Source organism: Stenella coeruleoalba (genome assembly GCF_951394435.1).
Source record: "Stenella coeruleoalba genome assembly, chromosome: 7".
NCBI lineage: Eukaryota > Metazoa > Chordata > Mammalia > Artiodactyla > Delphinidae > Stenella > Stenella coeruleoalba.
The window spans coordinates 68019157-68045694 of record NC_137153.1 but is presented as its reverse complement, the minus strand read 5'-3'; the positions used below and the strand labels follow the sequence as shown (position 1 = coordinate 68045694).

Below are 26538 nucleotides of genomic sequence, written 5' to 3'. Positions count from 1 at the left end.
TACGTCTTTTTCTGCCGTCCGCCGGTGGCGCGGCACAGGCTGGCGCCGGGCGTGCGTCGGCGTCGCCGCCGGCAGAGGGATTCTGGGTAACGGCCCCCCCGGCTGGGGCGGCTGGCTCCGCGCAGTAGGTTCCGCTCACGGGAAGTCTGTTGGCAGTGAGGATTGTAGGGCCGGGGGTAGCCGGACATGGAGCAGCCGTGGCCGCCGCCAGGACCTTGGAGCCTCCCTCGGGCAGAAGGTGAGGCTGAGGAAGAGAGTGACTTGGACGTGTCCCCCGGTTCTCCTCGCTACCCGCAGCTGCCCGGAGGCGGCACCCAGGTGAGAAGGGGCCCGTGTTCTGCGGGGGGATGGAGAGGAGCCGTCACCAGGCCCCCTGAGCCCTCTGTCTCTGCGACCCTTTTCTGTGCCCTGTTCTGAGCCCCCACCTCCCCCTTCTCCCGCCCCCGACTCCCGACCCCCAACCTCGGGCGTCGGGAGCCTGAAGCCATCCCATCACTTTGTAGCATCTACTGAGGTCTTCGAAGAGGGTCTGGCCATATAGCCCCAACCTTCACCTCCACGCACACCTTTTCACCTTGGCTAATTCCTCACCCTTGGAAGAAGTTTCTCCCCTCCACCCGTCTTCTGACGGTACCCAGATTTGGGACAGCTCACTCTATAACATTGACCCTTTGTCCTCTTGTGCCTGCTCTAATCCGAGCACTTTATTCTTTTGAAGGCACTAATATTTGTGCACAGTTGATGGGAACAGTGAATGGTTGTGTTTCAATAATTCACTGAGCTCCTGACATAAAGATTTGAGATCCAGTTTATTTCACTGACTTTTGACATCTGAGCAAATTCTGTAAACCTTGCTATTGATGCTGGCGTAAATCTCGCCCATTCGCGTGGCCATTTTCCCCTTACGTTTCTGATTTTAGTTTTGCTTCACACGCTTCTTCAGTAAAAATATATAGGCACACGTTTGCCTTTTCCTTCAGACTTCTTCCTCAGATTCCTGCCGCTACTTGTGGTTTTCAGCCCAGCCTTCTTTCCTCTGAAACTTATCCAAGTGTGATATACTGCCACTTAGGATTTTCTTGGTCCTATCTTAGGGAGTGCTTAGGTACTCATATCACCTTGTCCCGGTTTTTCTCCTAACCTGAGTGTTTTCGAAGTATATTTCAGGATCACGGACTAAACACTAATAGGTTCAATGAAATGGATTATAGGTATTTGCCTTCTAGGCTTCTTGCAAAATGGGATCCCCCAGGGCTTAACTGAATTAAAACTGTTTTTCTCTAGACTCATCTTGCTAGCTGTTAATGAAAATGAGTGATTTAAATTGTTTGCCAATAAGTGTAGGGTCATCGATCCTATGCCCAGCTCACAGGGTTGGTTGGCTGCACAGAGAAAAATGCTGTTTCATAACCACAGACTGTACTTCGGCCAGCCAGTCACTGGGAAAGTACAAGACATTTTTTTAGGAGGACAGAATGAGAGTTGATAGGTTGGTAGTCACCCACTAATTATGGATCACTGGTGTCATCTTTATATACAAAATGTGTTATATAAGCACATAATGAATGTGCTACAGAGATAGAAAAAGAATGAACAGCAGCTGCCATTGTCAGTTTTGAAGGAGTATAGAGAGGATAGAAAGGTCTCAAGAATTTCACTGCATTGTGGTTGAATCTAAAGAGTAACCTAAGAGAAACTGAATTTTAAAAATAGCTGTATATTAATTTATAAGCTTATTTAGCTGAAAGGAATTTTAGAAATGATTAGGCTTAAATCCTACATTAAAAGTGATTTCCCTGAGGCCATGTAGCTAAGCAGTGGCAGAATTAAAACTAGAATCCACTTCTGACACCTAGTACAGTGTTTTTTCCCACCTACTGTACTGCCCATCCTGTGATGTAATGTAAAATTTTATTTGTCTGAAACTAACTTTGAATGGTACTAAGATTTGCAAAATGATTTCTAATCCTAAATTAGTTCATGTGTTTATAACAAACCTACTTACTTGTCTTGCTGGATTTAAGTTTTAGAACTTAAGTTTTTCTTTTGGAATATTTGGAAAGAATAAAATATTTAATTCAGTTTATAAACATTTTATAATCTTTATAAAAACAGCCTTGGTGTAATTTTACCAAATATAGGGAAACTAGCTATATTAATGTCATGTGTGATATATAGTTCTGAGATCCAGTTAAATGCAGTTTGGAACTTAGAGATCCTGTTTGGGAATTTTTTTTATGTAAAGTTACATTAGTAGACCTTAATGCTAACAGTTCTTTTTTCAAATCTTTGTTTATTAAAATATAATCAATCATCTCAATACATGTTGGATAGTTTACTCAAATGCCCAAACATAGTCTGTGTAGTCTGTGCAGAAGGATATAAACATAAATCATTTTTAGAATTTAGAAATAAGATTTCTGTGTTTGATTTGAGAGGTGATTTGAGAATTTGCTCCCGCATAATTTGACAATGCAAGATATTTCCATTTGTCCTTACCTTTCTTAGTATTTCTTTGTCTTTTCTTACAAAATAAATTATATAGCTTCATTTTTCTCCTCTTCCTAGTCCCTTTTTAAGCATAGCTAGTCTGCAGTTATTCTTAACCCTATTCTAAGGTAGCAAAAAGTAAAAATAAATACCTTACTTGGTTGGTTAGGACCAAGTGGTATCTGGGCTCCAAACCTGCTAAACAAGTAAAACATCTGAATAGCAAGTGTCCACATTCCCTCCAATAGAAATCTAAGTTTGCCTGAAGACTTAGCTAAAAAAGAAGCCTTGCATGCTACTTGTCTTAGAATTCCTAACCACCACTAGTCTATTCCAAGAAGTCGAGTCGTTTATTCATCTAAGATTTATTGCATTCTAGCCCCTCAAGAAGCTGATAGTTAAACAAATAAGCACAGTATTGTGTGAAAACACCACTGTAGAAATATGCATAACTTGGGTGGAGAGGGACAGGGTAAGAGGGAAGGGACATAATGCTGGAATCTGGGATGGAGATAGGAGGTTTAGGGATGGGGGAGTTGTCACATTGAATGGGGTGGAGGGGTGGGAAGGGGATGTAAGCAAACAATAAGCAAACAAGTAGAAGAGTGACTAGGACTGAGTCTAGAGAGATAATAGGAAGTGAGATCATGAGGGACCATGCCATGCCACAGAGTTTGCGCTTTATCCCAAGACTCTAAGAATCAGTAAAATTATCATATTTGTTTCTTGGAGAAATCACTCCAAGTCTAGAAGAGTAGAGAATGGCTTGAAATGAGAAAGAGTATATTTATATAATTAAAGTGTGAAATTACAAGGGCTTGAATAGTGATGCAGATAAGGGAATAGATTGGAGTAAAATTATTCTGAATACCTAGTTTGAAATTGATCTACATTTTGGCTAAGAAATCATAAAGAATGTGTTTGATAGAACTGAGGAATATAAGGAATTAAACATCCGTCACGATGCTTTACACGTGGTGGTTCAACAAACGTTAAAAGTGGGCTTCCCTGGTGGCACAGTGGTTAAGAATCCACCTGCCAGTGCAGGGGACACAGGTTCGATCCCTGGTCTGGGAAGATCCCACATGCCGCGGAGCACCTAAGCCCGTGTGCCACAACTACTGAATCCCGTGTACCCAGAACCCGTGCTCTACAATAAGAGGAGCCACCGTGATGAGAAGCCCGCGCACCACAACGAAGAGTAGCCCCCGCTTGCCGCAACTAGAGAAAGACTGCACGCAGCAACGAAGACCCAGTGCAGCCAAAAATAAATAAATAAAATAAGTTTATTTAAAAAATTTTTTAAAATAAATGTTAAAACTAATTACTGTTGATTCTTAGTAGAACAGAGTCACCACCTAACAAAACTTAGAAGCTTTTGCACAGCAAAGGAAACCATAAACAAGACGAAAAGACAACCCTCAGAATGGGAGAAAATATTTGCAAATGAAGCAACTGACAAAGGATTAATCTCCAAAATTTACAAGCCGCTCATGTAGCTCAATATCAAAAAAAAAACAACCCAATCCAAAAATGGACAGAAGACCTAAATAGACATTTCTCCAAAGAAGATATACAGATTGCCAACAAACACATGAAAGAATGCTCAACATCATTAATCATTAGAGAAATGCAAATCAAAACTACAGTGAGATATCATCTCACACCGGTCAGAATGGCCATCATCAAAAAATCTACAAACAGTAAATGCTGGAGAGGGTGTGGAGAAAAGGGAACCCTCTTGCACTGTTGGTGGGAATGTAAATTGATACAGCCACTATGGAGAACAGTATGGAGGTTCCTTAAAAAACTAAAAATAGAACTACCATACGACCCAGCAATCCCACTACTGGGCGTATACCCTGAGAAAACCATAATTCAAAAAGAGTCATATACCAAAATGTTCATTGCAGCTTTATTTACAATAGCCAGGACATGGAAGCAACCTAAGTGTCCATCAGCAGATGAATGGATAAAGAAGATGTGGCACATATATACAATGGAATATTACTCAGCCATAAAAAGAAATGAAATTGAGTTATTTGTAGTGAGGTAGATGGACCTAGAATCTGTCATACAGAGTGAAGTAAGTCAGAAGGAGAAAAACAAATACCATATGCTAACACATATATATGGAATCCTAAAAAAAAAAAATGGTCATGAAGAACCTAGGGGCAAGATGGGAATAAAGACACAGACCTACTAGAGAATGGACTTGAGGATACGGGAAGGGGGAAGGGTAAGCTGGGACAAAGTGAGAGAGTGGCATGGACATATATACACTACCAAACGTAAAATAGATAGCTAGTGGGAAGCAGCTGCATAGCACAGGGAGATCAGCTCAGTGCTTTGTGACCACCTGGAGGGGTGGGAGGGAGGGAGACGCAAGAGGGAAGAGATGTGGGGACATATGTATATGTATAACTGATTCACTTTGTTATAAAGCAGAAACTAACACACCATTGTAAAGCAATTATACTTCAGTAAAGATGTTAAAAAAAAAAACAGAGTCACCAGGGTGTACCAGTGACTTTTTTTTTTAAACAACTTTGTCTGTTTTGATTAGGATTAAGTTAAAGGTTATCTATCTGATGTAGTCAGTTTTAAATAGAAATTTCCAATAATAACAACTCAGATTACCAAGGATTGGGATAACACAGAGAGAAAATAGAAACCAAGAAGTGATTACTTCTAAATAAAAGGTTCTTTGAGTGAAGAACTTGCAAAGCAAAGCTCTATAGAGGTCTGCTTTTCACCATGTTGAGTGATAAGATGATGAACTAGATTTAAGCTTTTGTTCTCATTATTCTGTTTCAGGATTATGAAGACTATAAATCAAATGTTTGTTGAGGTCCCGGTGTATGCAGGACACTGTGCTAGTTGCCAGGCTTTTTGTTGCTGTTAGTTGTCAGGGGAGAGGCACAAATTAACAACGAAGCTTAGAGTCTAGTTGATGAAACAAGGTCTATAATATAAAACTCTTAACTGCAAACACAGAAGGCTGGATACCTGTGTACCAAAAACATTGTACAGAAATCCGTGACTAATAGAAATTTGAACTGTGCTACATAAACATACCTGTTCTGTTGCCTTCTTCATTTCTTAAAAATACTGTTTTGTTTTGTTTTTTAATACAGATATATAGCCATGGAATTGAAATGGCTTGCCAAAAGCAGAAAGAGTTTGTGAAGAGCTCTGTGGCGTGCAAATGGAATCTCGCTGAAGCTCAGCAGAAACTTGGTAGCTTAGCACTGCATAACTCTGAGTCCTTGGATCAGGAACATGCCAAAGCACAAACAGCAGTATCAGAACTGAGGCAACGGGAAGAAGAATGGCGGCAGAAAGAAGAGGCTCTAGTACAAAGAGAGAGAATGTGTCTGTGGAACATGGATGCCATTAGCAAGGATGTTTTTAATAAGGTACTCTCTTTTATTGGACCATAATGAAAGAAGGAAAGACTGAAGTGTTTGTACAAACCAGTTGTGCATATCTGTTAACAAAGCAACAGAATCTTATAAACAGTATTCAGTGTTGACAGTTTAGGAAAAGTGATTGTTACAGAAATGTGTTATCCCCAGTAGTGTCTAATGTGGGTAGTCCTTAATCCAATTATATGGCTACAGCATAGCACACTGAATATAAGCATGGGTTCTGGAGTCAGACTGCCTCAAATCTCAACTTTTCACAGGCTGGCTTTTGACCTTGGGCAAGTCACTTCTCTAAGGCTCAGTTTCATCAACTATAAAGAGTGGGTATGAAAACTAAATAAGGTAACATCTTAAAAGTAGATAGCATGGGGTCTGGTATGTGGTAAAGTTCAGATGTTACCAGTGCTTTCTGATGTTGCTATGCTTATCAGCTTGCTTTCAATTTTGTAACACTAATGTATAGTTACTGGTTTTATCAAATAAAACAAAGTCTCTCACTGTTATTTACCAGTATGTATTTAGTAAACCTCAGACAGTAATCTGGTCTTAGTGTTACAAGCATTATTGCTGAAAGGAGTAGTAAAATACTTTTGCCAAGTTAGTTTATTAAGAGCGGTCTTCTGTTTCTCACTGGATTACGTATATAGGCCTTATTCTTTGACTTTTGTATCTGAAAAAGAAGTGGGCAATGAAATAAAGTCATTTTCATCTAATGTCTAAAGTAGTACTCTTTCTATTTGTACTAAACTTAACTCTCAAGACTTAGGTATGGACTGCTCATTCTTGTCTAAGTCCGCATTCAGTTTATCTTTAACTGTCATTATTCTCTACACGTAGTGTGTAACACTACTTGTTTCTGCTCTGGCATTCCACTCTCAGCACTCCCCCCGAAGCACCTTTAATTTCCTTCCCCTGGACTAGCTCTGGTCCTGCTACAGCAATAAGTAATACACACAGGTAAATGTCTAGTACCACTAGCCCTATCAGTACTTCTTTCTTTAATGGAGATAAATTGTAAGAGTACAACATGCTTCTTGTAAAAAACAAAAACGTAAACCTGTAAAGTAGAATTGAAAGGCTTCCTTCATTTCCATTTCCCAGAGATGACCACTGTTAACAATGAGTCATATCTTTCTAGACTTTTTCTGTGATTGTACTAATTTATATATTTTTCTTTCCCCTCAACAGAATAATTCTTTCACTGAATGACTCGCTGTCTCTGTATATGTTGTTCTAAGGGATGTGTCATCTTAAGTATTACTTTATTTCTGGTTTGCATTTATACCCCAAAACTATTTAAAATAGTTTTTTTATTCCAGAGGGAATTGTCAAAACAATGTTTCTTTGTTTATAAAATTAATGTCTCTTCTGTTAACACAGTGGTCACAAAGAAAATATTTTTGTCTCTTCTTTTCATTGTTTTTTTTTAAAGTTGGATTCTAACATAGCTTACATTTATACCACAAATTAATTAGGACTCTCTTTATGTTCCAGTCATTTCCTCAAAATCGTACATTGATTTTGTCTGGGAGCTTGAGACTTGAGAGGACTGGTCTAGGTCTGCGCTGTCCAACTTGATAGCCACTAGCCACATGTGCCATTGAGCACTTGAAATGTGGCTAGTCCGAATTGAGATGTGCTGTAAGTGTAAAATACACGCCAGATTCCGATGGCTTAGTATCAAAAAAAGTAAAATATTCCATTAATAATTTTTTTGTGTTGCTTACATGTTGAAATGATAATATGTTGGATATGTTGGGTTAAATAGATATGTTATTAATTTCATCTGTTTCTTTTGCTTTTTAATGTGGCTGATAGGAAACTTTAAATTACATTTCTGGCTTGGATTATATTTCTATTGGACAGTGCTGGTCTAGATGGAGAATATATAAAGAAAAAAATGCTTTTATTTTGAAATATGTAAACTTGTGTGTTTCCTGATTGTAAACTGTCAGAGAGCTAGTTTTCAATTTTCATTTTTGGCAGTGATGATCTCAAGGTTTAAACGTGATCACATAATGTTCTAAGAAATTGTTCTGCCAGTTTTTCTGGCCAGATAAAAACTTCATCTTCGTCTGTTTTATGACTTATTTAACTGAAAAGAAGCACTTCCTTAATAGAAATTTGTACTTGATTTCAGAATCGAACTGTTTAGCCTCTCCTAAAAAAAGTTTACAGCAAAGGTCTGTTTTAGGTTTATGTCTTATCAAAAATTTTGTTGTAACTATACTCTATATGCTTTGAATTTCTGAGTTTGTTTCCAGCAAGAACTCCAAAGATGACAGTAGAGCTGCAAATATTTGATGGAAATGAATAATGCAAAACATAAATTATGCATGTAAAGGATCTTTCTATACCTGCCTTTGATAGGGAAATTCAGTTTTACAGAAGAGTTAATTCATTTGTTTTTCTCTGTTGATTTCTAAAATAATTGTATAATTTTCTACATATATATCACTTTAAATAAGACTAATGAAACTTCATTACAAGAAAATTTTAATTTTTTTTTTTTTTTTTTTTTGCGGTACGTGGGCCTCTCACTGTTGTGGCTTCTCCCGCTGCGGAGCACAGGCTCCAGATGCGCAGGCTCAGCGGCCATGGCTCACGGGCCCAGCCGCTTCGCGGCATGTGGGATCTTCCCAGACCGGGGCACGAACCTGTGTCCCCTGCATTGGCAGGCAGACTCTCAACCACTGCGCCACCAGGGAAGCCCAAGAAAATTTTAATTTTTAACAGAGTTTTACAGATGAATTTAATGATGTAATATGAGTTTACTACATCACCTTTTTATAGTGTGTATGCGAAGGATTGCTAGGCATTCAATAAGTGAGAAAGAAAATCCAATTAAAATATAAAATCTGATTTTAACTTCAAAATTTTTTCCTTAGAGTTTTATTAATCAGGATAAAAGAAAAGAAACAGAAGATGAAGATAAATCAAAATCATTTATGCAGAAACATGAGCAGAAAATCAGACATTTTGGTAAGTCTACTACTTGAGTTTCCTTCTTTTGTAATGTTTGGTATCATAAATATGTGTACAAAAGGTGGATTTATAAAATGGGGACCAAAAAGAAGACGAGTGACAAACTCCAGTTGCATAGCTGCTTCTGGCACAGTTGTATAGCTCTTGTTTTAGACTTTTTTTTGGTCGTAAAAAAATAGAGTGACAGAGTAAACTGAATTGTGAAGAAAAGCAAAATTCAATCTATTATTATATAATCCTACCCTCTAAAACATGGTCTTTTTTACTACCTAGATTCTTTCCATTTCCCAACTAGTCTTTGCTTTTGTCTTTTTTCATCTTTGCTTCCTTTGTATCTGATTATTTTATGGTTGTAAGATTAGCATTCATTTTTTTCAGGTTTTGGATATGATGCTATACAATTTATGTAGATCCTTCAACTGTTATTCAGATAAATAATAAGTAATAGAATATAATTTATAATAAATAGTAAGTAATAGAAATACGTATACAAAGAACTGAAAAATAGTTTTCTCTGTTGGGGAAAAGCAGTGGGATGGGGGTTGATTTTAGTGAAAGCTTCCCAGAGGAGAAACGTCTGAGTTAGATTATAAGGAACGTGTAAGAGTTCTCCATGTAGATAAGGGAGGCAAGGCAACAGCATGTCCAAAGGCAGAGTCGGGAAACAGTATGCTATGTTCTAAGAATTATAAGCAGTGACAATACTGCTGGAGTGAAAATGCTACTGGGAAGTATATATGTGTCAATTTAGTAAACATAGTTTTTATTTGGAGTATGTTAATAAGCTATTTAAATGACATTTTGAGACCTTTTTCCTATTGGTGTTTCTCTCCCAAAGTATTTAGAATTTCATTCATCCTTATGTCAGTATAACGGATACTACTTTAGATTTTTTTCCTTTTTTTGCAGTTTATTCATACAATTATTTCATAAAGTTTATTCATAAAATTTATTCATTTTTCTCATACTTTTTATTTTTAAATAAATTTATTTATTTTTGGCTATGTTGGGTCTTCGTTGCTGCGTGCGGGCTTTCTCTAGTTGTGGCGAGCGGGGGCTACTCTTCGTTGCGGTGTGCAGGCTTCTCGTTGCAGTGGCTTCTCTTGTTGAGGAGCATGGGCTCTAGGCGCACGGTCTTCAGTAGTTGTGGCTCGCGGGCTCTAGAGCACAGGTTCAGTAGTTGTGGTACATGGGCTTAGTTGCTCCATGGCATGTGGGATCTTCCCGGACTAGGGCATGAACCTGTGTCCCCTGCATTGGCAGGCAGATTCTTAACCACTGCACCACCAGGGAAGCCCTCATACTTTTTATTTTTAAAAAGTGAAATAAGTTACGTATTCTGTTTAATTCAAGAATAGTGTCTGAAGAAGTAAGCGAAGTTTATTTTTGCAAATATTATCATTCCAGTATTATTTATAATAGAAAAAATGGATATACAGTCATCCCTTGGGTAGATGTTAAAATCTTTAAATAAGCGGACCCCTGAATTATAAGAATAAAAAGCAAAAATTTTGTAAATGCATCTTAGTTGTGATAATGTGAGTTGCAGCTCCCACCTACAGCCCTTATTTCCCAGGCCTGCGCGTTCTGTAGGAAAAGGAGTACCATGTACTGATTACTCTTTCAGAGCATGATGCATCTGGTAGAATAGCATCCCTCAAGGTGCTTTCACACAGCTCGCATTCTGTAGGCCAGTTGCTTTGGAGCCATGGGAAACCTAGTGCATGTAAAATAGTTCCCTCACTTTTGCTATAAACTGAGTGCTGTGGTCAGAAAGAATTTTATTTGGGAAAATATCCCTACCTCACTAGGTGTAGTAACCCACCTGGCACTATAATTATGTGGGTCTTCAATAAAACATTTCACTATCCTATAAAACCTACTGCTTCTGTGTAGTAATGTTCATAAGACCAGTGAATTTCGTGAGCCTGTTGTCTTCATTTCTTTTGCTGTAAATTGAGTTTTGGGGTCAAGAAATAATGTGGTATGGGGAACAACTCATTTAGTAAGACCACAGATGCATTACTGGTAGAAGCATGGCAAAGAGGGAGGGCAATACCAGATCTCAAATGGTCTTGTTCAAGTGAGGAACCACTGGTCCCTCCAAAATGAAACGGGACCAAGATTATCAACCTATTACTTGATGGTTGGCTGGTCCTTCCAGCTTGATGGTTGGCTGGCCTCTTCAATATTGAGGTTTCAGCACTGGTTTCTGCTACTGGTAAATTAGGTATTCAGTGGCTAACCTGGAATACCCTTGATGAAGAGATCCCATGCTGTTGAATCTCTGCATAATCTCAAATATACCACCATGACTCCTTAGTTTATAAAATATTGTACAAACAATCAGATGGCTGTGGAAATATGTGACTAATAAACAGTTGTTTTGCCATTGCATGAGTGGGCTTCCATGTCTCATCCTTTAATACTAACCAGAGCCTTACTGTCTTCAAAGCCAACCAGACCTGACAGCCATTCCCAGATTCACATTGTGCCTGTTTCTTAGTGGAAATACACTTGACTTTTCGCTTTGGGCAAGATATCCTACTTGCCACAGCCCATTGGATCCCCAGAAATGTTACTAAGGTAGTAAGTAGGCTCCCAAAATTTTCCTGTGTTTTTATTTCCCACTTTCTGGCATGTTTGTTTGTATCATACCGAGACAAATGGGATACCTGCTCCTTCTTGCTCACCAAGTTCCATCAGAGTGCAGTAGACCAGTTTGCAGTCATGTGGGATGATGAGATAGTCAAAGTCTCTGGGGACTAAATTATGGCACAGAGTTGATGGAGAGACCTGAGGCAAGACAGTGAAAGTTTAATAATTGTCCCACCTGGGTGGAAGCAGATGTTTCTGGAGTTGTGTGCTTGTTGTAATAGAGGAAAAAAAGGCATTTGTCAGAATAATGACTACATTCATATAATCCTTTGAAGTAAACGCATTTGGAATAGCAGCTGTGATTAGAGCTTCTAGCTGGAGGCTTTCCAAACTTGGTTTGCATTCCAGACTCTTGGAAGACATGGGCCTAGAACATGGGAGGTTGTGAAGGGCTGCAAAGGCTTGACACTGTACTACTTTGTGGTCTCATGCGTATGTATATTCTTCAGACTTCCTCCTAAGTTTCCCTTATGGTATCTTTTGATATTTTTTGACTGTCTTTCTTATATTGCTTTTATTACCCCTTGTAATTAGATGGAATTTACCATCTAATGATTAATGGTACAACCATGTCATGGAATATTGTGAAGTACTGATTTTTTCCCCCATATTTATGTTTACTTATTAATTTAGTTAATTCATGTTTTATAAATATAAAATACCAATTTAGAAATAAAGTCTGTTTTCTTTTAAACTTCACAGAACAGTTTTCTTCAAAGTCATATGCATCTTTGACATCACTGTCTTTATGATGATCAGAGCTGATTTTTGGTGATCTAACACAGTTTTTCATGGCACATCATCTGTTCACTTCCAACCGAAGTTAGCTGTGATTCAGCATTTTTTTGAATCTGTGTGGGATGTTGCCACTGGAGATTTTGTTAAAAGCTGTAAATATTTGCATAGATACTATGTTAGAATCAGTTGTGCTGTAGGTGGATATTCAGTCTCTTCAATGTAATCACTTACATATTGCTTTTCAAAAACACATCAGTATCCTATTTTTGAAAAACATTTAATAAAAGTACTCTTAGAATGTGAAGTGAAATGAGTAGGAAATTAATATGTATGATATGATTCTAATTTTGTTTCTCTAAAAGTCATTAAAAAATAAGCCAGAGGGAAAAATACATCAGAATGTTAACATTGATTACCTCTTGTAAGCATTGCAGGTGGTTTTTATTTTCTGGATTTTTCGAATTCTTCACAATGAATATACTTTATTTTTATAATCTGAAAAAGAAATATTTTTAAAGAGTTTATCCTAAGAATTCAAGGATGGCTTAACATTAGAAGACTCATTAATGTGATTCACCATATTAACAGATTGCAATAGCATAACCACAGGACTTAGTGATAAGTTTGATGTGGGAGGAATGGAAATGTCAGAAGAATCTCTGAAATACCTGATTGGGTGACATGGAACCTAGGAAGCAATGTAGATGGGCAGGGAGAGAAGAATGGGTTCATTTTCAAATAAGATGAGTTTATGTGCAGGCATGTAGGTAGAAGTAGCTGTCTGGTGGTAGGTGATTGGGAATACAGGAGATCTGGAGCTCAGGATATATTGAAAAATAGGTCATATATCATTCATTAAGAAGTTCACAACCTAGTTGGGAGGTTTTTGGTATATTGACAAATTAAGATAGTATAATTCAAAGGATTGAAATCTTATCATTCTATCAGTATAATGAAAAAAGGAAAGGGAAATAAATAATGAAGTGTATTTGGGGACCATTTTAGGAATCAGATGGAATATTGAGAGCTAAAGGGTGGATTGGGATTTAGACATTCACCAGAAAAAAATATATGGGTGAAGATACATAATTAAAATATTTTAATTTGTCAAAGTAAGGTTTTTCAAGCATTCAGAGAAGTTGGTTGGCTAGTTTAAATGACTAGATTATCCTTAACCAAAAGATTAGCTTAGGGCTTCTCTGGTGGCGCAGTGGTTGAGAGTCTGCCTGCCGATGCAGGGGACACGGGTTTGTGCCCCGGTCCGGGAAGATCCCACATGCTGTGGAGCAGCTAGGCACGTGAGCCATGGCCACTGAGCCTGCGCGTCTGGAGCCTGTGCTCCGCAACAGGAGAGGCCACAACAGTGAGAGGCCCGCGTACCGCAAAAAAAAAAAAAAAAAAAAAGGATTAGCTTAATATTTGATGGATGAATGAATGAATGAACTGTTCATATTGTGTTAATAATACCTAGTATTTATCAGGTGTTTACTTTCTGTCAGGTACTGTTTTAAGTGCTTTATATGTATTAACTCCTTTAGTCCTCACAAAAATCCTATGAGTTATTTGCTGTTTTTAGCCCTCTTTTACACATGGGGAAACGTAGGCATAGAGGTATAATAGAACTTGCCCAAGGTGTGGTAAGGCCAATACTTGAACCTAGGCAGTTTAGTCCTAGAGTCATCATGTTAGATTGTGTTACTCTCCATTTGATTTTAAGTTTCTTTATAAATTCCAAAGTAATATGTGTACTTTCTGGTATGTTCTGTTCCACTAAGCCATTGATTCTCTTGATATATTTTGTTCATAAAATTCCACACTCTTCCCACAGAGGTCTTAATGGACTACCTGTAATGTAACTTCTCAATTTCATAATAATTTAGTATGCATTTTTGAAATCAAGTATTGACAATTATTTTTCAGATAAAGAAAAGCTATGGTCATCCTCAAGTGTTAATTTTGTCTCAGTTATTAAGTAGTTTAAAACCTTTAACGTTTAGTGACACCCTTCTTCACGGCCCCTACAAGTGTCACTAACCCTTTCGTATATATCTTTCCTGCAAAAGAAACCAGAATGGGTAGGAATTTGGTGCCTGAGTAAGTCACAGTGCTGCCCATGGAGAAGTAAACGGAGAAGCAGTGATCTCTCTGAATGGTTGATAGAGTTAAAAATATTCCCTCTTCAGAAGTTTAACAAAGCTAAGGCAAAATTGCTTTATAGGATTTATTTTATGGCTTCAGGTATAAGAAATAGAATTATGCTTTCTTCAGCTCTGACCACAGAAATTATTAATTAGATTCTTTATATAATTTGAGAAGTAGTTTAAAGTAACTTAAATAATCATTGTTTCTCAAAATTTAAAATGACCTAGTCACTGTATCCAAAGTGTTGGGGAAGTAACTCTCTAAAGCTTGTAAAACTCTTTATGAGAAAATGCTAAAATGCTTTTTTCCAATTTTTTAAATGAGGAAAAAAAATCATTATTTTTATTTAATTTCCATGTGTTGCTGTGTATTTCTCAGAAAGACATTTGTCCTCAGTTTTGTTTTTACTTGTGTTCTGATGTGGAACTTCAGAAGTTCATTTTGTGTCTAGAGGAAAGATTTATTGCCAGACTATTGAGATAGCCTTATAAAATTTCCATGATGACTCAGTAACTTTCTTGGTTGGACGAGTCTAAATAAAGCTCAACACTTTGCTGGTTCCGTTAATTACTTGGGTGGTATCAACTTTTTGACCAAATTTCTTAACTAATTTGGGTAAAGATGACAGTACACGTTTAGTAGTATTTGGACAGGTTTGGTATTCTGAAGCAAAATGGCAGCTATTTTCAAATATGCTTAACTAATTTTAAAAAGATTTTGTTTTCTATGTATAAACAGTCATCATGACTAAATGGTTAACATCACTAAAATGGTTAGAGTATATTTACTATTATAACACTTACTGGATTGGTTTCCCATGCTGTTGACATTTTACCATATTATCTTAGACATATTTTAATAAATTAGAAGAAATGTAGTTTTTCTGAATCTTCTATTAAGTCTTTGTTTGCTCAGTGTAGTTTCTTGAGGTTTTGCTTTCTTATGCATCTTTCTAACAGAAAAATTTGTATTCTCTGAATAAATAATATTGAATCTCCTGAAATTATCTGTACTTACTTTAGCCTAGAATGACCAGGAGTCTCTATTTGCCTGGGACTTCGGGCATTCCCCAGATGTAGAACTTACGGCTTTAAACCAATCACCCTGCTTTAGCCTGACATTATTTGAAATAAAGTTTGCTATGAATTTGAAAGCTATTTCCAATATGCTGGGTATTGCTTTCTTATTGCTCTTCATTTGCTCTTTTACCATAACATACTGCTATGGTAATGTGAGTTGTCTTTAAAGAGAATCATTTTAAAATACCATTTCTTTGCTTACAAGAGGAAAGTATTTGACATTCATGGTTTAATTCTTTTTTTTACAGGTATGTTAAGTCGATGGGATGATAGTCAGAGATTTTTGTCTGACCATCCATACCTTGTATGTGAAGAAACGGCTAAATATCTTATTTTATGGTGTTTTCATCTAGAAGCTGAACAGGTATCATGTGAAACTTGAATTTCTGGGAACATTAGTGGAATTCTGATTTACTTTTTTCTTTTGTTTTTTCCGTTACTTTAAATGAAAGTAGGAAGGTCATTAAATGAAATTATAATTTTGTTTTGTTTTCACATCTACTTGAGCTTACTGTTGGAATTTTTTTTAGTTATTTCAGTTAGCATAGGGAAACTTGTTTCCAATGTGCTTTCCCTGCCTGCCTGCCCCCTCACCTCTCTTGTTCCCATGTATTGATACTATAAACCTTTTTCTTTTTTAACCTATTTAAAAATCATATTTTAAAAATCCAAATAGTAATCACAATATTAAATATATTTCTTATAATTTTAATGTTACTTTCAGAAAGGGGCTCTGATGGAACAAATAGCACATCAAGCAGTTGTAATGCAGTTTATTATGGAAATGGCCAAAAACTGTAATGTGGATCCAAGAGGATGTTTTCGCTTATTTTTCCAGAAAGCCAAAGTAAGTAGCTATTTGGTATTGTTAAATGGGAAGGCTAGGTTTTAGCTGAGACCTCTTTTGTCCATACACATCAATGGAAGCCATCCAACCAGGATGCCACAGGCTAAATTCTGTAGATTTTATAAGGAAAAGAAAAATTATATTGTTGTTTTCATGCTAATATAGATTTAAAGGAGCTATATAAGAAGCTATACTATACAGCATGTATGTGAAATTGAGAGCCATTCACATGAATGTATGTATTCAGGAAAATTAGAGGAATGGTTAAAAAAAAATCTGTAGTACACAGAATATTATGCAGCCATCAAAATTATATTTATGAAAAGTTTTGAACCTGAGAAAATGCTTTGCTATAAAGTCAAAAGAAGTGATACATGTTTATATATACAGGATGAAGTCAGCTATATTAAAGAAAAATAGGTATGTCTAGAAAGATTAAATAACATTTCACACTCACTAAATTTACTAATTTAAATTATTACTATAATTTAAAAGTTGTACAAGAAGTAGAGCAATAAGAATTCACATGCACTGACTCTAGGAGTATAAATTGGTATAACCTCTTTGGAAAATTTCCTTGTAAAGTTGAACAAGACAAGTGCTTACAGCGAGAAATTCTCCAAGGTATATACCGTAGAGAAAAATGTGGTCCAGGGACACTTGAGGGTTTTCAAGACCCTTTCCATTAGTCCTGAGTCAAAACTATTTTCATAATAATACTAAGATGTTATTTGCCATTTTCACTCTCATTCTTTCATCAGTGTACAGCATAGATTGATACAGAAGCAGATGTGTGAATACAGCTATCTTCTGTTAAGCCAGACTTCTCACTAAATTGTTTGTTTTGAAAATAGTTTTTTTTAAAAAAAGTATGTTATAAATGTTAACATGTAATGAGTTTGTTATTATATTTCAGTTAATATATATTTAATTCCTCAGTTTTAATTTCTAACACATAAGTATTGATAGATATAGCCCGCATAAACAGGAACTCTTTAGGTTCCTCAATAATTTTCAAGAGTATGAGGGAGTCCTTTGACTATAAAGTTTGAGAACTGCTGCCCTAGAGACACTCATGTATGTGCTTAATAGAATTGTTCATAATAGCAAAAAGTCTGGGAACAACCCAAATGTCTGTTAACAGTAGAATGAATAAATTGTGGTATATTCATTTGGTAATATACTAATCAGCATTGGCATGGATAAAAAGACAAGAAAGCAAAAAAAAACCAAGTCTTAGAATGATATATCTGGTATCATTTTTTTAATTTTATATTTTTTATAAAGTTCAAAAACAAGCAGAACTAAATATATTGTTGATGATACATAAATTTTAAGCAGTAAAACTGAAGAGGCAAAGGAGTGATTAGGACAAGTTACAATAATGGTAACCTCAGAGAGAGATGGAATGCTCTTTGAAACTCATCTCTAAGATACTAGTAATGATTTATTTCCTAATTTTTGTGGGTACATAGTGGGATTTTTGCCCAATAAATTGTACGTAAATATTTTACATGCTCTTTTTTGCATATATGATACATTTTAGCATACACAATTAGAAGTTAGAAGGAAATATACCGAAAGTTTAATTTTGATTATACCTGCGTCGTAGAAGTATAAGTGATTTCCATTTTCTTTTTCATATACTACAGTCAACATATTTCCTTTTATAGAGAAAAACATTGTGTTTTTAAAATAAAAAAAAGTAGTGTGGCAGCAGTCCTACCTTCTACTTCTACTGTTAAAATACAAAATTTTCCCAAGACAGTAGTTTTAATGAGTAAACAATTTTTAAAAAAAATAAACTTATTTATTTATTTATTTTTGGCTGTGTTGGGTCTTTGTCGCTGTGCGCGGGCTTTCTCTAGTCGCAGTGAGCAGGGGCTACTCTTCGTTGTGGTGCGCGGGCTTCTCATTGCGGTGGCTTCTCTTGTTGCAGAGTACAGGCTCTAGGTGCACAGGCTTCAGTAACTGCAGCACGCAGGCTCAGTAGTTGTGGCACCCAGGCTTAGTTGCTCCACGGCATGTGGGATCTTCCCAGACCAGGGCTCGAACCCGTGTCCCTTGCATTGGCTGGCAGATTCTTAACCACTACACTACCAGGGAAGCCCTTAATGAGTAAACGATTGAGTTGGTATTTTAGTTAGGCTTCTGATGACTATTCTAAATTTTCACTTGACACATAGGCATTAAAAAAAAAAAAATCATACTTTCTTTTTTCATCTTACATTAATGGATATGTTTGAACTAGTGCTTAGTAAGATAATGGAACATAGTCAAACTATATGTATCCTTGAAATTTACTTTGACAAAATAGAACTGAACAGCTATGCAATCTTAGATCTTAACATTGTGCTCTTAATAATTTCTTTTAAATTAAGGAATAACTTTCATGAGGTGCTTGCTTTGTGCCAGGTATTATTCTAGGCACTTTACATGGATTAACTCATTAAATCCTCATAACATTTTATAAGGATTTTTATTTCTTTTTTACAAACGAGAAAATTAACATAGAGAAACTGAGCAAGTGACCCATAGGTTGCTTAATAAAACAAAAATCAATCAAGTCTCTCTAGATCTAAATCCCTAGGCCTTAGGCATGAAGTAAGGTCAGCAGTTGTGTCACTTGATTCCTTTAATGGTTTGCTACATAACCATTTCAGAAGGACTACTTTTGGATATGAAGGCTAACATTGCATGTGTCCACACGAGTACCATATATTGACTAAAGTGAAATGCTATAATATAATTAAAGAAATGATTCCTAAATTCTTAAAAAGACAGAATGGCAGCACAGAACATTGTCTGCATTATTTGTATAGATATTGATGCTAGTAACTAATCCATAGGTTTTAATCCAGTTACACAACGTAAACTACATTAAAGAAAAAAATCGCACTGCAGACGAATGGGCCCATTGATATTCAGGAATGAGACTTCGACAAAATCTCTTCCACCACTTGAACTTAAATTCTGTGATCTATTGTGTAGGATGTGCTCTGTGTCATTTTTTAATCTGCAAAGGAAACGTTTATAATTGGAGGCTACTGCCAAAAGGATGTTTTGCGTTAAGAATTTTGCTTTATATTATATACACCTTGGGAGAGAATTCCCTTCCCTCAACATAACTCATCGTACTTTTTTCTTTCCATAATCTTGAAAAGAAGGTACTTCCTTAACTAAAACACTAAGGTATTTTCATAACGAAGTTGAATGTTGAGTTTAATTGGCTTTCATGGCTTTTACAAATAGGGATTTTAGGGTCAGAGAATTACTAATAACAATAATAGTGTTCCCTCATTAATTGGTAGAGAATTAGAAGGTTTAAAGAATATCCCTTGGCTGTTGCTTGGCAGTGGGAAGAGGAGAGGAGAAAATGAGAGGTTAAATGAGGACTATTTTGGATCCTGTCAAGAATATAGATAAATCAAGAGAAATACAGAGGAAGCCTACCTTCTTTCATTTTATTAGTGTGTATGTGTAAAGACGGGTTGTTTCTTATTAGTTTGTTTTATTTTGCTGAAGCAGAGGGAAATGGAACAAACCAATCTTTAATATTCATATGAAACAGGCAGTTTTCAGAAATCTGACAGAGATCTTGGTGGTTTCTACGTTGAAACTATTCACCTCATCTTTACTTCTTCCACTTCAGGCCTAATATATGCTTGCTAGAGTTTACTCTGGTCTGGAAGTCTTGAAAAACACAGTCTTTATTTTTTGTGTTTTCTAGGCAGAGGAAGAAGGTTATTTTGAAGCATTCAAAAATGAACTTGAAGCTTTCAAGTCAAGAGTAAGACTTTATTCTCAATCACCAAGTTTCCAACCTATGACAGTTCAGAATAATGTTCCCCATTCTGGTGTTGGATCTATAGGTTTATTAGAATCCTTACCACAGGTAAGTTGGAAAAGTAAATATTTATTTTATAAATGTATTAGTTTACATAATTTTTGTTCTTTTGAACTTCTCTTTCTTCTTATACATTATATATGTGTGGTCATTTTAAATATTCTTGCCTCAAAAGATAACTCTGAGTTTCATCTCATGCCATGTTTTAGCATTAAATCTTGTTCATCTCTTAGGTATTTAGAGAGATACCAAATTCCACTCCTTTAAATACAGAAGGGATGAGGACCACCTAAGCATTCTTAAGGGCAAGTGTTACTTATTGATCATCTCAATCATAAACTTCTCAAGATGGCTCCTGAGGAACATCTCCATTCTAAGTAGAACTATACTGTTAAGATTTATTGAGATGAATTAGCTTCAAAGCATATGTCCAAGTAGCAACCAAGATGATCTGTTGCATGAGTTTAGTAGTATTATCTTTTTGAATGTTGGTGTTGCCTACCAGATGTAACATTTTACTACAAATTAATGTAACTTATGCTAAGCTGTTCTTTATGGTAATATTGGCCAACTCTTTGAGCCCCTTGGAAATCTGCTATTAGAATAAGCTAAAACCATGTCACTAGTGTGAAGAATTTATGTCAAAGAGGAGGTTGGACCACAGGTCTGCCTGATTCTACTTAGGATTACTGTTTTAAGTTATTAAAAGTTACTGCCCATTTTGGTTCTAGTAGCATTTAAATTGAACCAGTCATCTCTCATTTCTCATTTTCAGGCCCTAAGATTTTAGGAACAGCTTTAGCCAGTTTAGCCTGTTGCCTACACAGTGAACGGGAAGTCTCACTCAAAAGGCAGTGTGGGGCTTCCCTGGTGGTGCAGTGGCTGAGAGTCCGCCGGTTTGTGCCCCGGTTCGGGAAGATCCCACATGCCGTGGAGCGGCTGGGCCCGTGAGCCATGGCCGCTGAGCCTACGTGTCCGGAGCCTGTGCTCAGAGTGGTAGAAATTGAGATTTTCAATATCTTGACCTTATGTATCTATAATTTCACTATTCTGGTTATATGTATTGTAGGCCAAAGGGACAATTTAAGGAAAGCAATTGATCACATTCAACTCAGCCAAAAATATTATTTTCAAGGATAGAAATAATTAAGGTCCGATTTTTAAATAATTAGTAATGTTAACCCTTAGTTAGACATGTAAGCAATATTCTCTCTCAATTTGTCCTACACATTACCTCTTAATGCTGTTTAAATAAAATGAAAATTTTCTCTTCAGTTCTGTGAGAAATAGCCCATAGGGACGCAGTCTTTCCAAAGGAATTTTATGACTAAGTCTCTGTAAGTTCAACATATAAACCTCCTAAAACTAAGGTGTTACATAATGAATGCAGAGGAAAAGACTTTTGAAGGATGTTGTTGATTCTAAACGTAAGAGGGAAAAGATAAGATTTCAGCTAGATCCACAGAAACACTGTTATTTGAGAGAAGGATAAGATGATAGATAGGATAAGATGAGAGACAACCTGAGGGACTAAGTTGTCAACTGAGAGATTTGGAAGAAGAGCTTAACCATAACAATAACATCCCATTTTTATTATATCAGTTTATAAATTGCAAAACACTTTTACATGGTGTCTCATTTAATCTTCTCAAAAATGCTGTGACACATTTTCATTCATTTTATGGATGAATAAACTGAACCTCCTGGAGGTTAAGTAATCTACCTGAAGTCAATACAGTAAGTGATGGAGCTAATATGCTAATCCTGGATTTCTGTTCTACGCCATTGCTCATTCATTCTCCTATATCAGGGGTCCTCAACTCCCGGGCCGTTGACTGGTACCGGTCCGTGGCCTGTTAGGAACCGGGCCGCACAGCAGGAGGTGAGCGGCGGGCAAGCGAAGCTTCATCTGCTGCTCCCCGTTGCTTGTATTACCGCCTGAACCATCCCCCCACCCCTACCCTGGGCCAGTGGAAAAATTGTCTTTCACAAAACCGGTCCCTGGTGCCAAAAAGGTTGGGGACCACTGACCTACATCATAGAATATTGTTGAATCATATGCTAGAAATAGGACAAAACACTCAGTTGTGTGCTCTTGGGAGGAACTGGTCTCTGGGACAAGAAATGTTTTGAGTATGTTATTAGATGAGAATATAGGGTAATCAGTGGAATTTAAGTGTACATTAGGTTAGGTATATTGATTGCTTTTTGTTTTTTTAAGTCTCCTCATGATGATGTCTTCAGTTCTTAAGGAGGTGGGTAGATGAATTCTAGAGAATCTCTTTAGCCAGTTCTAATACTCAAAATTCTCCATGAAAATCTGGAGCCTAGTCTTAATAGAGAGTAATTGTAAGCTCTGTTCTGAAGGCCTTTGGAATTGGGCCTGGATGGTCAGAAAAGATCTTAGCACTCTGTTTCTTTGGAGAATGGGATAATGTAACAAGATTATTAATAATTTTTTATAAAACTTAAATTTGGATAACACTTTAGCTTTTAATCTTTTTTTAATTGACAGCAGTCTCGTGAAATAAGCCAAATACCATTATCATTAGCTTTGAGAGAACTAAACCAAGGCCTCTTGGACAGAGATATAAGTAACAGTTACCTTAGGCTTATCCTGTATACTAGCTTTTAATGTTATTAAATTTTGATGAATTATTTTCTCTTTGAGGATGGCATTATACTAAGTGGAAGAGGCAGGGTTAGAACTGAGGTCCAAAGTTATTTTAGTGTTCCAGACCTCAGTCAGTTATTTGTGCCACTTCCTTCATAAAAACCTGATTGAGAATAATCCAGCTAACTTCTGGCTTACTTTTTGATTTTTACAATAGAAGAATCACAAAGTATTGTACTTTATTAAGGAGACCTTTTGAAAACCCTGCCTCCCTTTGGTATGGGGAGGTTTAAGATATCTATGCCCTGTGTGGACTGTTTTCCTCATTGATGTTTATTAAATAAGATAAACAGATGAAAGTAGGTGATACATAATAAAACTCTAAGTATGAGCAGATATTCAGAACAACTGATAAAACTGAATTCTTGGGGAAGAATTTCCTAAAGTCCTAGGTCTTAAGGGCTTAGGTCTCTATTCATGATGCTGTAATAATAATGGGTTTATTTTTGCATTTATTGAATAAAGTTTTCTGTTCCTAGTTTTAGAAATGAACAAATTAGAATGTTTTTGAGTTCTGCTGTTTAAAAAATAAACAAAACCTAAATTAAACTGTTCTTTTGTTTTCAACTTTTTAAATACGAGTCTAAGTACCTTTCAAAAGATTAACAATTTCTCACTTGGGTTTGTTTTAACCTTTGAGAAACCAAAATAGACTCTGAAGATAGCTATAATATTTACTTAGTAAATATATTTTTTCCTTATTCAAGTGTTTTTGTAATTTTAGTATTTACTGTTATAATTAGTAATCTTCGTAATACATATAATACATTGCTGGCTTAAAGCCATGTTTATCTTTTAAATTATCAGTAGCTATGTACATATAATCATATGGAAGATATAGTCTTATATGATTAAATAATTAAAATTATAGAGTTTTGTTAAACAGAGGAAAAAGGTAGTGTTTATTACATTTCTATTTTTCACATACATCATTCTCTCTTTATCACATCTCTTTGGATTAAGTGGTAATAATCTATTTAATTTTTTTCTTTATCTTCTTGGGTTTCAACCCAAGTCTGACTTCAAAGTCCCTCTTTTTTCCTGTTCTGCTATACTGCAGAGAAATAGAGAATGCAAAACTGAATATGCAACTGCATATACTGGCATAAAACTGATTATCATTCATTCATTCTTTTTTCTTTTCAGAATCCAGATTATCTTCAGTATTCTATCAATACAGCTCTCTGCAGTTTAAACTCAGTGGTACATAAAGATGATGATGAACCCAAAATGATGGACACTGTATAATTTGGTTAAGACTGCTGAAGCCAAGTGCTATTTTGTTACAAGAAAGGAAGAACTTGGCTATTTTCTTGACACTTTTATGGGTGCTGCACTTTATTTTTGTTCGGTTTTTGATGGGAGGGAAAACAAAGAGTACTGAAACGTTTTGTAAAATTTTTTTCATGTGCTGCTAGGTTTTTTTGTTTTTTTGTTTTTTCTGAAGAGAGGAGTGGTACCACATGTTGCAAGAAGTCAAACTGGACATTATTTTGGTTTTTTTAGCTACTAAATTTGCCTTTAATCTTATTGTTCTCAATTTTGGAATCAAAGTATGAAAATCTGCACAAATGCAATGTTTACAAGAACTGGTTGATTCTAGGAGGCATCTGCTACAGTCTTTTTATATGGATATGTACATGTCCTACTCTACAAAAATGATTAAAGATAAAAATGTACTTGTATCCTATTGCTAATTTAGCTGTCAAATCTGGTGTTTCATCATATTAAAAGCAATAAATCAGTAGTTGATAATCTACTTTACTAAGTAAGCGGGGTGGTACAAATTAAAACAAAATATTTCTCCCTAAAATAATATTACATTTGTTTTTTCGGCACCATCAGTTAAATCCTTGACTATAATATCAATTTTATATAGATACTAAGTTTATCCCCAAGTATTCTCAGAACTATATTCCTTAGTAGTTGATTTTACCCTGTTGACATTTTAATATTAGGGTTATATAGTGATATAAAAAGTGATAAAGCTAATACTCTTAATTTCTTTATTTGACATAGTCTGGGATCTCTCAGGGAGCAAGTTTTAAAAGAATACTAATGGCCTGTAAGAACAAATAGGGAAAAATAATCTGATTTTTAAAATTTTGGTTATCGTTTGTTTTACTCTGATATGGCCCAAAGACTTTTTTAAAAAGGCAAGAGAAATCTTTTGGAGCTAACTACATATTTCTAAGAATTTGGTGATCCTTACTGGTAATGATGGCTTTTACTACATTTGTCATTCCTCTCTTTAGCTCAGTTACCATGGAATGCTTCTGAGCTTTACTACTTCCTATATAATTCACTTTAAATATGCCAGGATATTTGATTATTCATTTTATTTGGAATGAGATGACAATGTTAATTATTCTGTCCTTATTATTTGAGGATTAACCTTCTGACTTATAGGAACATGAGCTTTGATTTGAAACCAATGTAGTCTTTGGCTCAGTCCCATTGAGACTAGTAGCAAACATTTAGAAGATGACTAAATGGGATTTGGACTACGCGTCTCAATTTGAGAAGCCAGGTAACGCCAAGGGACCCACATGGTGATCAGACCTGTTATCTTGGCCTCATTTGCACCTTGTTTTAACTAATCTGAGGTGATAAGGCACTTAGTACCCATAGAAATGGACTGGAATTATTGAATCTACGTATGTAACATCACAATCTTCCTGGTTTTAAGAATAAAGCTGTTTTTGTGCTTTTGATATAAATACATACTCTATAATAAAATGTTTGACTAATTTATATGGTAGTATTCATCAGCCTGAATTTTTTTTTAACCAATGACCTAGTTATAGAAGTTTTTTTGTTGTTGTTTTCTGTTTTGGAGCAAGCTCTTGCTTTTTCCTATCAAATGGAGAATGAACATAGGAATAAAATCCCTAGTTTCACAGAAATGTAACTTGAACCATTACTTTTCATTCTTCTCACTTTTCCCCAGGATTTGCCTGTAAGCTTTAAAATTGTTTTGAATTTCATTTTGCCTTAGGTTAGAGGTATTAAAAACTGAAGACTGGAAGGAGAGAAATTATCAACCAACTGAGTAAACTATTCCGGAAGGATTTTTTGGCTTTTGTTTTCTAAAACAGAAGAACTATTTAAAATTTGGCTATGTGTATTCTTTTACTTTCAAAGGGAAGTGTTGTATCAGTGTGAAAGTGATTGGATTTATTTTGGGAACTACTGACTGATGCCATAATTTGCAATAACTTACAATTTAGCAGTACTATAGTACTCAGAACAATAAATTGATATCCTTTTTATTTTTCTTTATTTTGCTTTACTACTAAGAACTAACTCCTATTAGGAGAAATGTCTTCTGTTTCTTAAATAATAGGAGTATACTAAGCAAAGGAATAATTTATATTTCACGTTAGACAATTTTCTCCAAACTATACAAACCATGGAAAGTCCAAACAAATAAGTGAAACACCTTTGACATCAAAGTGTCCATCAGAGATTATTTCATTTGATAAAATTAATCTTCCAATAAAAGATTTTTTTAAGAGTTTTAAAAAATAGTTTTCACTATTCCCTGTTAACTCAGTGTCATTTTATTAATGGTGGTGGAAATAATACTGATTTAAGATTATTCTCTAGGAGAGAAAGACGAGTAACATTCTCATCCAATTGTACCATTA

General features: G+C 35.8%; 1 protein-coding gene across 2 annotated transcripts; it reads left to right on the top strand.

Annotated features, from left to right (window-relative positions):
• The first annotated feature begins 88 nt into the window (after nucleotides 1-88).
• On the top strand, nucleotides 89-26538 carry CDC37L1 (cell division cycle 37 like 1, HSP90 cochaperone). 2 transcript variants are annotated; one of them, XM_079927818.1, is made up of 7 exons: nucleotides 89-318; nucleotides 5628-5909; nucleotides 8807-8900; nucleotides 15769-15884; nucleotides 16245-16367; nucleotides 20098-20262; nucleotides 24035-26538. In XM_079927818.1, the coding sequence occupies exons 1-7, from the start codon at nucleotides 187-189 to the stop codon at nucleotides 24134-24136; spliced, it is 1014 nt and encodes a 337-aa protein (XP_079783944.1). In that variant the 5' UTR covers nucleotides 89-186; the 3' UTR covers nucleotides 24137-26538. The 2 variants fall into 2 exon arrangements, with proteins under 2 accessions (XP_079783944.1, XP_079783943.1); XM_079927817.1 differs by lacking the exon at nucleotides 24035-26538 and having other exon boundaries at nucleotides 20098-23587.

Bases quoted from the DNA above. Each gene is read 5' to 3' on its own strand.
- CDC37L1 (XM_079927817.1), top strand. From the start codon at position 187: ATGGAGCAGCCGTGGCCGCCGCCAGGACCTTGGAGCCTCCCTCGGGCA. The intron at 5,910-8,806 runs GTACTCTCTTTT...TTTTTTCCTTAG, and splicing joins GCAAGGATGTTTTTAATAAG to AGTTTTATTAATCAGGATAA. The intron at 15,885-16,244 runs GTATCATGTGAA...TGTTACTTTCAG, and splicing joins TTCATCTAGAAGCTGAACAG to AAAGGGGCTCTGATGGAACA.